Here is a 15,334-nt window from a genome sequence, read left to right as displayed (position 1 = left end):
GAAAACACAGAAAATCAGAAAAAAATTTCAATGCTCCTTTAGTAGCTACGCAATTAGTCTAAAAATTAAGATATTTATGCGGAGTTTCAACTAGCTATGGCTAAGTTTGCTAAAGACCAGCTATTTTCTTGCAAAAACACACAAAATCAGAAAAATGTTCAATGTTCCTTTAGTACCTTCGCAATTAGGCTAAAAATGAAAATATTTATGCAGTTTCAACTAGCTATGGCTAAGTTTGCTAAAGACCAGCTGTTTTCTTGCGAAAACACACAAAATCAGAAAAAATGTTCAATGTTCCTTTAGTACCTACGCAATTAGGCTAAAAATTAAGATATTTATGCAGAGTTTCAACTAGCTACGGCTAAGTTTGCTAAAGACCAGCTATTTTCTTGCGAAAACACACAAAATCAGAAAAAATTTTAAATGTTCCTTTAGTAGCTACGCAATTAGGCTAAAAAGTAAAATATTTAAGCGGAGTTTCATCGAGCTAGGGCTAATTTTGCTATATACAATTTCTTTATTTGCGAAAACACACAAACTCGAAAAAATAGTTCAATTTTCCTTTAGTATCTACACAATTAGGATAAAAATTAATATATATATTCAGATTTCCAACTAGCTATGTCTAAGTTTAGTACAGAACTGCTAATTTTTTGCGAAAACACACAAACTCAGAAAAAATGTTCATTTATACTTTAGGAGCTATGCAATTAGGATAAAATTGAAGATATTTATGTATAGTTCCAACTAGATACGACTAATTGTAGTCAATACACGTTTTTTTCTTTCAAAAACACACAAAATTATCAAAAAAGTTCAATGTTCCTTTAGTACCTACGCAATTAGGCTAAAAATTAAAATGTTTATGTACAGTTTCAACTAGCTATGGCTAATATGGCTAAAGACAAGCTATTATCTTATGAAAAGACGCAAAATCAGAAAAAATTTTCAATGTTCCTTTAGTACCTACGCAATTAGGCTAAAAATGAATATATTTATGCACAGTTTCAACTAGCTATGGCTAAGTTTGCTAAAGACAAGCTATTTTCTTGTGAAAACACACAAAATCAGAAAAAATGTTCAATGTTCCTTTAGTACCTACGCAATTAGACTAAAAATGAAGAAATTTATGCAGAGTTTCAACTAGCTATGGCTAACTTTGCTAAAGACATGAACCATTTCCATAAAAATAGCTCTTAATAGAACGTTTTAAGCGTGAACTCCGATTTTTCAGACGAAATTATAGAAAATATCTTCAATACATGATTCTCTGATTATAATGTATATTTTCAGTCAGAAAAGCGTGGTTTTGGTTCAAAAATGAACCATTTCCATAAAAATAGCTCTTAATAGAACTTTTTAAGCGTGAACTCCTATTTTTTAGACGAAATTATAGAAAATATCGTCAAAACACACTTCTCTGTTTCAATTGTGTACATTTTCGCATTTTCTGGTTCAAATGTGTATCTTCAGTCAGAAAAGCATAGTTTCAATTCAAAAATGAACCATTTCTATAGAAATAGCTCTTAAAAGAACTGTTTAAGTATGACCTTCAATTTTTTCAAACGAGACTATGCAACTCAACCGCATTTAACTAATCCCCCTGTAACTTAATCCGCACGTACCTGAATCCCCCATGCAACTGAACCCCCCCCCCCCCCCATGTAACTGAACCCCTGTATAACCGAAACCCCGTAAAACTGAACCCCCGTGCTACTGAAATCTCGTGCTACTGAACCCTCAAGCAACTCGATCCCCATTTAACTAAACCTCCATGTAACTGTACTCCCTTTAACTGAACCCATCGTGCAACTCAACCCTCCATGCAACCCATCTCCCTCAAAACACTTTTCAACCATTTCTTGTTAATTTTTTTTTATTTCTAAAACTATTTTAAATTGACAATAATCTCCAAAACATCACTTGTGTGTTATACAGTACATAACCACCCCATCTCCTCCAATTCGCAAATCCCATTACCCTTTTTTTGCAAATGTTAATCAAACATTTCCGATTCGTCGTTAGGCATTTTTCAAATTTATAACAAATTACCTGAGTTAACAACTCCTTCTGGCCTCCAAAATTGACCCCTCCCCTCTCTGCCCTCAGACATGGGGGAACGAAGGGAAGGTTAGATCCTATTTTAATTGACAATACTTATCAAACATTACTTGTGTATTGTACAGATCAAGTATCTCATTCCCCCTTTTTAAATGTTAATCAAATAGTTCTGATTATGGTGTCAGATTTTTTTTGGTCAGCTTTTCAAAATGTTCGTATTTGGAACTCTGTCAGTTAACACTAAGATGTAAATTGGGTAACCCTCTCGCAATAGCAAAAGGCTTAGCAGTGATTGCATCTCATTGTCGGGCGATGATTCAATCAGATCAGAGTTGTGCAAATGGAATACCTTTTTCGCAAATTGAGTTAGCTTCTATTTCATAGGCAAAATATTTGAATTCCTTTCATTCAAATCACCTATCAAGTTATCAAAAAATATATGAATTAGAAATCTGGTCCATGTAAATTGCGTCAGAACAACTTGTCCTTCATAACACGTTATGCAAAGCTTCTATAGAATAACGTTGAAATTGCTATAGCTTCCATAGAATCCAGAAGGCCATGTGAGGGGGTACTCACTCTCTTTTAAAAGGTGAAGAGCTTCTATAGAATAATATTGAAATTGCTATACCTCCGAGCAAAGTATAAGGCCATGTGAGAGGATACTCACTCTCTTTTAAAAGTGAAGAGCTACTATAGAATAAAGTGGTAATTGCTATACCTCCGAGCAAATCCAGAAGGTCATGTGAGGGAGCTCTGAATCTCTTTGAAAAGGTTTATACAAGGCTCAGAATAACATTGAAATTGCTATGGCAGCAAGCAAATTCCATAGATAGTTACTACTTATATGAGGGGGTTCTCCCCCAAGTCAATACTTCGCTCTTTACGCTACAGTTGTTTTTTTTAGTGCTTTCAAAAGAACTATCTATTCTAATTAAACGGCCTTTGTGATTCAGGGGTTTGTGAATTAAATTTTTTTTTAACTTTTAACGTAAAGAGCGTGGTATTACGAAGGGGAGAACCCCATCATATACGTAATAAAATATACTTAATAAAAAAAAAACAATAAAAAAAAACAAGCGATCCAGCTCAATATTTATCAAAACTTTTAAAAATGGAACTTTGATGCTAATAAATATATCAAAAGAATGGGCTTATAATGCTGACTCTAAATATATGAATTTTATTAACTTTAGTATTACTCATCAAAGACTACGAGCCTGAAAAAACTCACCTGATTTTTTAAAGAGGGGGAAACATCCCCTAGAAGTGAAAAATTTTTAATGAAAATCACACCGTCAGATTCAGCGTATCAGAAAACCCTATAACATAGGTTTCAAGCTCATATCTGCAAAAATCTGCAACTTTGTATTTTTTGCCAGAAGCAAAATATAGGAATATAGAAGTTTGTTATGTTAGTTAATTTGTAGATTATGTCAGAACCAAATGAAGAAAGAGCCATTTTGCAAAGCAAGAGTAAAATTTGTTCCAAATTTTGTTTGCTTATTCAATGACTTTGAGCAAAAATCAAAGCTGCATCAACTAAAAAATGATCAGAAATTAAATAAAAAAAAAAAGTTTTTTTAAACTGAAAGTAAGGAGCGACATTAAAACTTAAAACGAACAGAAATTATTCCGTATAGGAAAGGGGCTGTCCCCTCCTCAACGCCTCGCTCTTTACGCTAAAGTTTGACTCTGTCTCACAACTTTATTTTTTAAAACAATAAAAAACTATAGCGTAAAGAGCGAGGCGTTAAGGAGGGGACAGCCCCTTTCATATACGGAATAATTTCTGTTCGTTTTAAGTTTTAATGTCGCTCCTTACTTTCAGTTTAAAAAACTTGTTTTTTTATTTAATAACAGTAAAGAGTAGACCATGTACTTTGGGACTAGAAGCTTAAAAAAACCTTCTTCGTAACTACTTAACTTTCGGGTAACTTTTGTACAGGGTTGACAAAAATATTTGGGAGCAAGTTTAAAAAAGGTATAAAAGGGATACTTTTAGTACACCTCCATCAAGGAGGCACACTTGTGCCTCTTTAAAGAGGCGACCCACAACAATGTTAAGTGATTTCCAATCCTAGCGGTCACAAAGAGATGGCAGTAATCGCATTATGTAGCTTAAGCGGAAACTAAAAAACATGTGAAACTTCACCCCCCTCTGATTTTGTCTTCATGGGGGAAAGTGGACCGGAAGTTTCGACCCTCCCACCACAGCCCCCCTTTAACGTTGTCCGATCGGGCTGAAATTTAGAGGATAAGCTTTCCTAGGGCCTGGAAGCTTATCCTCAAAATTTCAGCTCAATTCGATCAATCCTTCCCTGTTTTCCAAAAAACCAAATATAGCCACATAATGCTCATCAAATTTTTTTTATCAGAAACGCCTTCATGCCACACTTGGCACTGGATCCGGTGGAATTATTACTCTTTCGAACCGGAATTTAGCATGTTAAGGACTTTCAATACTTTCAAATCAAAAAAATTTCCCCCGAATTTTACTTTTACCAAAAACGTCGTTTCCCCATAAAAGCCCAGGTTAATTTTTGTAATTCCTAAAAGCATAGTATTTCATTATTAAATTAGATCAAATTAGTCCTCTTAACCTGACAGGACCGACTGCAAGCTTCCAAAAATTCCAGCTCTTTCCTAGAAGCTTTTTTTGTCGAAAAACGAAAATCTTACTTTGTATTTGCTTGCGTCGAAAACACATTACAGAGACTAGAAATAATTTAACAATAGTCTCTGATGGTACAGTGGTCACTATTCCTGTCTGTCATGCGGAAGACCCGGGTTCGATTCCCCGTCAGAGTAAATTTTTTTATACATTGAATTTAAAGTAGTATCTCTTAAATTTAAAGTTTAAAAAATAAACTCAATTTCTTTTGTAAATCCAATCTATTGAATCCTTCGGCTCAACAGGCGTCTCCAGAAGAATATCACAGTCGGACTTCAGCTTACAGGTAAGTCTCCATTGCTTTGATAACATGCCGTATACCCGCATGCTCGAAGAAACGTTGTAAAAGAAAATCTTACTGTGCGTTTGATTTGAGTATTCAGGAATTAAAACCCTTAACAGAAGAATCTTCAAAAGCAGGGGGTTTGGGGGGCGGCAGCCCCCCAACTTTAGCTCCTGACACGATCAGCTAACAGTTAGTCAAGCAATAATAAGTAATAAACTGTACAAAAACGTGCAGAAATTATTTGAAAAAAACTACGTTTTCTAAAGAGTAAAAGAGACAGAGTCATAAGTTTGAACCTTAAAAAGTACAGGGATTAGGAGGTACAGTTGGGGGCTGCCGCCCCCCAAACCCCCCGCTTTTGCAGCCTCTTGTTAAGATTTTTATTTTGGGGGTCTACCGCCCCCCTCAACCCCCGCTGTTTCCCTTGCAAAGAAATGCTTTGCAACACGAACGAAGTCTGCTTGAATTTTTTCCCGTAAGAACATCCTATTGCATCTCTTTGATTAGAAACAGTACTGAGCCTGTTTGCTGGATTTTTTAAAGGAGATTTTTCCCTAACCGATAACAAGCTATAATGTGATGCACTTAACAATTTTGAACAGAACAAACAGGGAAAAGAAGAAGGGTTCAGCATAAACAAGCAGTTTAGGTTCAGGTAGGTTCAGGTCCATCTATTTTTCCATCATACATAATCACACTGAATACATTACTATACGTAGCACAGAGACAAGTTTGTAGTTATAACTGTAACAGACTGAGTTGTCATTGCCAAATTCTCTGAAGATTTAAAAAAAATGCCATTGAAACAGTTTCATTCGTGTTGGTACGACCAACTGATTGCAGGCTAAAGGACTTAAAAAAACTTAACAAAAGAGGCTGCGAAAGCGGGGGGGGCGGAGCCCCCCAACTGTACCTCCTAATCCCTCTACGTTTTAAGGTTCGAACTTGTGACTCAGCCTCTTTAACTCTTTAGAAAACGTAGTTTTTTTCAAATAATTTAAAACTGATGGTATAGTGTAACTTGACCTCTAATTCAAAACCTCTAGCTCTAGCTGCTTGCTTCCATCAGTTGAGTGGCCCATTCACGTGTTTATTAAAGTTACAAATTTTCGAACAAGGTTGCCGTTTTAGAGAGAAAAAAAGAAAAGCAGCCCGCCAACGAAGCAGGGTAAAATCCTGAATTAATAAGAAAGTACGAACTAGAAAATCGCAAGGCAATTTTGCACAAGACAAGAGCTAAAACCTAAATTAACAATGGTTGATTTGGGAAAAAAAAACTGAGTGTCCCTCATATAAAAACCGGCCTTTTGAGACCCTAAAAAGTCCTAGCGTTACTCAAGATGAAAAAATGTCAAAACTAAACCTCTTTTTAGCAACCCTGCTTTGACATGAATAAAAACAATTTGGGTAGGAAAAGAAGAGAATAAGAATAAACCCATCCCTTTCTCATATTTTAGCGGAAGTGAACATTGTGCATCAGTGACCGATAGGTTATTTAGCTTCTTAAAGTGAAAGTCTAAGAACTCATTAAACTAAATCATATTTAGCAGAAAAGATCGACCTTTACGATAAAATTACATATTTCATGTAATTTTTTTATAGTTATTTATGAGATGCGTTTTAGCATGAAACTTGTTATGGTTGTGTGTTTACTTGACGACTTGAGCAGTCAAATAGACAAAAATGAAAATGAAAGGTTTGCTTTGATAAGTTCGCATCACTTTAAACGAGCGAAACCGCATCTTTGGTTTTTTTATTCTTTTCAATTGCCGTCGCCAACTTTTTTTAATTGGTTCAAAATATATTTACATGGGATTGTTTTGCTGCTTCCTGGTATTCTACAAAGTTGTAGAATACCAATATTATCCAGGTATTTAAAAATAAATATTGGTACTAATTAATAAATAATTAATTGATTATAACCATTAATTGATATTAATCAATTAATATTAATTTAAAAATTAATGTTACTTTTCATTAGAAATTATATTAATTATTTTTACTATTAATTAAAAATTAATACTAACATTTCTTATATCACCTCGTCTTCAATATTGCTGGCATATCCCTTTAAAAACAAATTGTTTCAAATTATACTTCTACTAATAGAAGCGGATCTAGGGTCAATCCTTAGACTTAATCCCTAACCTTAGTTAGTCCTGGTCCTGGTTAGGGACTTTGCTGATAGTGTTGCAAAACCCATTACGACTCAATACCTGTTTTCTATGCCGTTATTTTCTGAAGAAAATATTTTAGCTTTTCCAACACTTTGAAATTCAGCTGAGATTATCGGTCTATAACCTAATCTCAAGTATCAATCACCAAAGCTAATTCATTTGTGCTTCACTGAAAACATTATACATTTCGAACAGTGTCCTTTGTATTTTTTTATCAGAGGCAGCGCTATAGCGAAGCCTAAGTAAAGAGCCATAATATGCCTTCAGTGTATTATTTTCCGCCTAAGTCAAATTCAATGTTCATTGCCCACTCCTTAACACTCACTGAAAGTTTCAACTTGATACCCCAAACTGTTCCCGGGATATTGTAGATGTGCCGTTCTAATAATCTGACAACACTTAGTGTCTTTTGGTTTTACCTTGCTACTTAGCTGCACGTATATTAGAAATTAAATAGGAATTTATACTGTAAAAACGTTTTGGGGATCAGAGACTAACATTTTTAACCTCTTTCGCTTCCCCTTTTACCAACAAATTGAAGTTTGTTTGTCCCACCTTCTCCCTGTTTTTTCGCCCAATAGTACCTCAAAGTTTCAACTTCATTCCCCAAGTGGTTCATAAGATATACCAGGTAATGCTATATCTATGACTTAGAAGCACATAGTTGCTTTTGATATACCTTTCCCCGTTCCTAAGTGAAAATTTGAGGTTTACTTGACCCCCCCCCCCCCGAAAAAAAACCTGAAAAGGGTCAAAAAACTAACGGAGTGGTTATCGTACTGAACTAGCAATCTTATGTCCTCCACAGAGGTTTATATGTTTATATACGTCATAAGTTTGAGTCCTTACGTCACTGGTTATTTAGTTTAGGACGGGGGTCAGTAGCTTGACTCTGTAAGCAAAGCCAGAGTCCAACTGTGTCTAACTGGGTACCAAGAAAAATTTGGGGAAGATAAATAGGAAGGGCGTGAAAAAGCAAAGGGTGTCTGATCCCCCCTCCCCGATTGCACCTCCTGGCTCAAGGGCCATTAAACAGGTATAAATAGCGTGTTTTGATTACTTGGATACCCTTATCGTCTTCCAATTATACCATGGTGACACTCTGGGAGTCTTGGACTAGCGAACGATCTCTAAAATCTTCCTTGCTAAAACGTATCTTTGCACTATGGCTAATTTCAATGATTTAGAACCATTGCCCCTGGGGCTGTGGGCGCTATGTTGATCCCGGAGGCAAATGTCCAAGCTGGAGGTCTGGTAGCAGAAAAAGGTACAGGAGAGAGGCTAGTTACTATCAAATCACTTTCAGCCCTTTAAAAGGGCTTTTGAACTTCCAGTTCTCAATCGCACGAGCCTCGTCCCAAGTATCACTTCATGAGAAGTGACTGGGGAAATAGTTTTGGGGTCATTTTCTGGCCCTTTGTTCGGCGTCTTTTTTTGCGGGGGGGGGAGGATAGATATTTATTTCTTTTTTCCGTCTGCATTGGGCTTCCCTTATCCTAAGGACTTATGAATGTTCAAGCCGATCGGGAAAGAAAGGCAGCTTCTTTTTTTTGGGGGGGGGGGGTGTCTTTGATTGGTTTTCACTTGATTTTTCTTGTAAGTCTCAAACCGACTAGGGACAACAAATTTTGGGCTCCATTCCGGGCTCCCTGACTCCTTCCCAAAAAATGTTTGATCCTTTTGACCCAGAGAACGATCCAATCGCTCACCCAATATAAAAAAGCCCCTATTTTCAGTTATAGATATTTGGCAATTTGCATTATTTGCGACACTGTTCCAAGGGTTTGTGGCGGTCTTGTCATCCCCAGAGGTATACACACTGAATTTTTCGACTATTTTGAATAAAATGGCTATCCTAAAATTTTGAGCGTACGACTTGGGGAGTTACTTGAGGGTCGGGTAGCAAAAAAGGGAACAGGGAGGAACCTGTCTTGGCTCCAATCCCTTTTTACTCTTAAGACACTAGAATCTTTAGTTTTCTGTCGAACAAAGCCCGTCCAAAGTTTTTACGACCACCCCTCCTATACGAAGAGGCTGGGGGAAAAAGTAATGTATTGCACACATAGGCCTACACTTTATTTAGGCAGTGGTAGTGCTTCCTCCCTCTGATAGTGATTCATAATGGTTTTCCATTACGAGGATGCATGGAAGAATTTTCAAATCCAGATGATTCCAGATCTGATCAAACAGTTGGTGGTAACGAACTGTAAATAAGGAGCGACTTGGCTGAATAGTAATCAACCCTCTAAAATATAGAATCTGGAGAACAATTAACACATTTTACGAGTTTCTATTAATAACAATGTGGAATTTTAGATTTTTGCCCAGAAGAAAGATCAGGGATACATATTTATTTGTTTTGTATATTTACAAGGGGAGTTCGTATCGAACCAATGATCCCTGAAGATCGGGAACTCCCCCCTCTCCCGCTCCCTTTTTCACCAAAGACAACCCATAAAATTATGAAATAGCCATTTGATTCAGGAGATCGGGAGAGGGCTTATTCAAACGAGAAGCAAAAGCTCTAGTGTTTTTTTAGGTGATTAAAAAGAATGGAGGGAATTACCCCCCAAAAACGTCAATTGATCTTAATGGAAATCACATCGTACATTCAGCATATCAGAGAACCCAGCTGTAGAGATTTCAAGCTCTATCTACAAAAATGAATTTCGATATTTGTATTTTTTTTTTTTTTTGCCAGAAGGAAGACCACGAATGCGTAATTATTGGTTATTTTTTCCCCAGGGGCGATTTTATAGAACTAGTGGTTCTATAAGATCGAGAGAGGGCTTATTCAAACGAGAAGCAAAACTTCTAGTGGTTTTTTTAAGTGACCGAAAAGGTTGGAGGGCAACTAGCTCCCCTCCCACCCCCTTTTCCCCCAAATACATATAATGAAAATTTTCAGAGAGCCATTTGATTCAGCATAGTTGAAAGATCCAATAACTATTCTTTTTGGGATGATGTGAACCCCCACCCCTGAAGAAAGTTCTGTAAGTTATGGAATTTGCCCATGTTTACATGTCGTATTTGTCATTGGAAAAGACACCGAAGTATTTAAGAGGGGAGGAAACATGTCGATGGGGGCTTTTTCCATGGAAATTTTTACACGGGAAGGCGGTGGAGGGGATTTACTGGCGTGATTTTAAAAATAAACTATCAGAAATAAAATAAATAAAAAATTGCAAAAGGAGCAACATTAAAGCTTAAAACGAACAGAAATTATTCTGTATATGAGAGTTGGTTGTTGTTGGTTGTATGTCTTTTAGATCTTACAAAATCATGTAAGATTTCGGACTATAGGGTTAGTGGGCTATAAAAGGCTATAGGGCAGTGTCATTTTCTCGTCAGCGCTGCCACGTTGACTAGTGAAAGTATATAAGCGAAACCAATCAGATAAACTTGACAACACTTTTCGTAAATAAAATTTTTAGCGTTATTTTGTGTTCATTACCCCTCCCCCCCCTAAAAAAAACTACATTATTTTAAGCTGTTTGGTGTCAGTTGTTTTTCAGCTGATTCTTTGCTGATCTTCCATTGATGTTTCTTTTTATTAATTTCTGACTCTGAGTTCCTCTAAGTTTATGACTCTTTTTTCAGTTACTCAACGAGTATCTTGCATTTTTGTGGAATATGGGTAACATAAATAATTATTGCAATTATCATTCTTATTGTAATAATCATTATTATATAAATTGCCCTTGGAGTGGTTAGGATCTTCACAGTTGAACTTACTCAATTTGAACTTGGATATGCAGTGAGAAATCAACATGCCTACCTGTATCATCATTTTCTGACGTTTCAACAGCTTTAATGGCGTCATCTAATCGCTTATCAAACCACTCCTGGGCGTCTTTTATGTTTGAAGACCAAATATTAGCCAGACGAGGATCTAAAATAAGGTGAATCCACACTCATATATAGGACAGTCAGAAAAGATGTGGGTAGTGTTTTAAGCGATAATTTTTAAGAGAGCCTTAAAGGGCCAAGAACAATGAAAATGAAATCTGATTTTGTGGATAGGCTAAATGGAAGATTACACAGCATCTTGAGGATCTGGCTGTGATAATTAAAAGTGCGAAATAAGCCATTTTTGTAACTCTTCAGGAGAGCAAAAAAACGGAAAAAAGTTTGTCCGTGTCATTTTTGTCTATGTTTAAAAATGACGTGTGCTTCTTTGGTATCTTCGTTGCGATGAGATAGGACAATTGCGACTGCACCATTCGATTCATAGTGCTAAGTATACCCACGACGCATACGTAGACCTAACTCATTTTCAACCAAAATGGCATATGTCGTACTTTTGATTATTACCGCCGAATTAGGAAAAAAGCAGGAATTCGATTTTTATTCGCAGTTTTATACAGTAGCGGGCGTCAAACATGAAGAAAAGTGTGTGTAAAATTAGCAAAAACCTATTATAAGAAACAGATTAAGAAAAAGCAGCTTTTCTAATAAGGTTCAATTGTCTTTGGGAATCGACATATTGCACGTGTGTCCATTGCCAGGCCCTATCCAAGGGAAGGGGGTTAGGGGGTTTGAACCCCTCCCCCGAAATGTTTGTACGGCTCGTAAAAATATAACAAAAATGAATATAAGCAAACTTTCGATGAGTTTTTTGAAGTTTTTTTTGTAATCCCCTTAAAAAAAATCCTTTTGTACCCCCCCCCCCACGAAACAATTTTGGATACGGCCCTGGTCTATTGTTACACACAAAACGCGTTGTAAAATTCGACTAGTTAGTTTCGCTTATTTACTTTAACGTTGCAACGTTGCAACACTGACGAAAATTTGGCATTGTGCTAAAAACTTCAGAATTGGTAAACAGCCAAAAATAATTTTAGAGAAGCGCGGCTTTCAGGTGTGAATGGACCTGAATTTTGAATAATAGCGGGTGCCAAATCTAAAACAAACGTGGGTGGAAATTCAAAAAAAACAACACTAAAAAAAATTGGTAACAAGCAGCTTAAGAAGGTGTAGCTTTCCTTTGAAGGTGTAATTGTCTTTGGAAATAAACAGATCGTTAGCGTTTCAAGTGTTACAAACGAAAGGCGTTGTCAAATTTGACAAATTAGTTTTGTCTTATTCATTTTCACGGTGAAACATGGCAACACTGATGAAAATATGGTGTTGCGCTGAAAACTTCATAATTGATAAGCAACAACAAAAAATTATAGAGAATCGCAGATTGCAGGCATGAATGGACCTCAATTTTTTATAGTAGAGGACACCAAACTAAAAACAAAGAAACGTGGGAGAAAAATTAACGAAAAATAAGCTAAAAACATATGGTAACAAGCAGCTTAAGAATGTGTAGCTATCCTTTGAAGGTGTAACTGTCTTTGGAAGTCAATAGATTGTTGGTGTGTAAAGTGTTTCAGACAAACGGCGTTGGCAAACATGACGAATTAATTTTGCCTATTCGTTTTCAAGGTGCAACGTTGCAACACTGACCAAACTGTGGTATTGCCCAAACACTTCCACTAATTTCAGCTATGGATGGACCTGAATTTTATACAGTAGCAGGCGCCAAATCAAAATCAAATAAATGAGGGAGAAAAAACAACAACAAAAGAAGCTAGAATATGGTAACAAGCAGCTTAAAAATGTTTAGCTTTACTTTGAAGCAGTAGCTGTCTTTTGGGAATCAATAATTTTCAATTTTTATTATTTCGATTTTCAGAAACCAAAAACGTATCCAGATTTCCCGTTAGTTTTCCTTATTTATTTTCACTGTGCAACGTTGCAACACTGACAAAATGTAGCCTTATCCTGAAAACTTCATTATTTGTAGGCAACCAAAAGAATTTTTTAGATAATTAGATATTAATAAATCTGAATTTTATATATTAGCGGGAGCCAAATTCAAAACAAAGAAACGAGGGAGAGAAATTTACAGAAAACATGCTGAAACATATGGTAAAAAACAGTTTAAGAAAATGTAGCTTTCCTTTTGAAGCTGTAGTTGTCTTTTGGGAATCAACAGATTGTTAATATTTGAATTTTTAGGAACAAAAAGTATTGTGAGATTTAACGTTCATTTTCCTTGTTTATTGTCACGGCGCAACGTGGCAACACTGAAGAAAATGTGGCATTGCCCTAAAAACTTCATAATTTGTTAGTAACAAAAAGATTTGTTTTTTAAATCGTGGTTTATGATATGAACAGACCGAAGAAATGTCTGGGGACAAAAATGTTTTAATTTTGATGTCCATGGTACTTGAATAGGGTTTTGATGTCCATTGTACTTGAATAGGTACTTGAATAGAATTTCGGTACTTATGTCTTATAGCCACCACACCCAAGAAGTGAAGTTAGGTTAATCCTAATGAAATATAACCTTCATACAACCTTTAGTTTATATTATAATATAATTTGGGCTATATATTTGCAAATTAGGCGAGTGGTGGTGGTGTTAAAGTATTTACATAGCGCCCCTAACCTAACCTAATCCCCACCTCCGGATGCGCAAATATATACCCCAAATTATACAAATCAAAGCATTATATCACTCGTCACTAATCTTTGTGGCTATGAAACAGGTTTTCTGAGATTTAACCTAAGCTAATTCTTGAGTGTGTTTCGTTTAATTAACAAGTACCTTCTCCTCTATGATAATTCTTGGCTCTCTCTAGCAAACGCTCGCCAATTCGAAGAATATATTGCCACGGAATGCCCAAGTAAAAACGGATTAGCCTACTACTGTATACAGAGAATTCGTACCATATTTGACCGTACCATGACAAGCAAAAAGTATTTTTGTTTTAGGTTCTAAAATTAACAATAGCCATGTAACTTTCAAAGAACAACAATTTGTATGGATAAAAAAAAGCTTTAAATTAGGGTAATGGTACCGAAAAACCCAACAAATGATCAATTAATTCATTGTGTTTGTCTCTTTCCTTAGACAACATCTGACAAAACAACGCATTCATCAAGCGTGTAATTTATTAGATAAAGAAAATATTGCTTGAATTACAGCGAATAAAGTACCCTAACAAAATAATTTTGTCAATAACAAAACTTGAGAAAGGTCAAAAACTTGCCATTTCTCAATAAAAAAAACGACCGCTTTATAAGCAGTACACCTAGTAACGTAGTAACCCTTGAACCGCAAATACATACAATTTCTTGGCTAAAATTAGCTTCACTGGCTTGAGTTACTCGAAGAAGAAATCTTCCTAATCTTGGGGTATTTCTAAGACAGGTAAACAATCTAAAAGAAAATAATGTTCGAATTATAAGGCCAAAATCAATTATTACGTGGCATCCTTTCAATCATTACAGGGTATTTTTAATTAAATATACAAACATGTTTTTTTCAAAAAAAAGTAAAGAGCAACAATTACATTTAAAAAAAACAGAAATTACTCTTTATATGAGAGGCGCTGCGGGCCCCTGAACCCCCCAACTCTACGCTAAAATTTGACTGCTGTTTACCAAAAACCATTTTTGAGCAAAAAAAAATATCGAAATGCAAGTAAATAAATCACGTTTCAGCTCTATCATTCTTGAAGCATTGTGATGAAAAATTTAAAAAATTTTTAAATTCATCTTGTGTTGGAGCATGCATTTCTGTTCGTTTTGAGCTTTCGGCTTTTTCACTTTCGTTTGAAAACTGTTTTGATTTAGTTTCAATTCTAACGAGAGGCTAGCTTAAGGGCTAGGCATACGTAGCTGAATTCGGGAACCGATTTCAGCAGGGATACCAGCAGATGGCTAATTTGACAGTGTATATATACACAAATCTTCATTAAAGTAGCCAACCGGCCAACCAGTATTTTATGCCTAAGAGTCCAGCTGGACATAAGGAAACATATTAAGAAAACAATTCTTACTCCATAATATGCAGAATATTCCTAGTTAACACATCTTGCAGAGGAGAGCCTTTATCTTCACTTCTTTCCTTGTTTTTCCAGTTTTTCTAAGAAATTCATGAATTTCTTAGGACCTATATATTCATAGAATATATACCCCCACCCCCCTAAAGTGCAAATATATACCTAGAATTACATCCTCAATCTAAATGTAACATCCATTTGCATCGCAAATGAACTTTATTCCCATATTAGCCATATGGTGGATGTCCCTTTTCAGCATCACGGGACAAACGATAGCGGTAAGAAAAAATCGCTG

General features: G+C 35.8%; 1 protein-coding gene across 1 annotated transcript in view; it reads right to left on the bottom strand.

Annotated features, from left to right (window-relative positions):
• Window positions 1–15,334, bottom strand: part of LOC148940298 (dynamin-like GTPase OPA1, mitochondrial) — a 173,823-nt gene that overhangs the window by 141,220 nt on the left and 17,269 nt on the right. Inside the window, 1 exon segment of the mRNA XM_089106123.1 lies at window positions 10,977–11,090. Coding sequence (XP_088962249.1) covers window positions 10,977–11,090 — 114 coding nt within the window.

The sequence above is a fragment of the Artemia sp. Qi Xiang Cuo genome, chromosome 20 (assembly GCF_049724085.1).
Source record: "Artemia sp. Qi Xiang Cuo chromosome 20, ASM4972408v1, whole genome shotgun sequence".
Classification (NCBI taxonomy): Eukaryota; Metazoa; Arthropoda; class Branchiopoda; order Anostraca; family Artemiidae; genus Artemia; species Artemia sp. Qi Xiang Cuo.
Note: the sequence above shows the minus strand (reverse complement) of the source record. Positions and strands in the feature narration are given on the sequence as shown.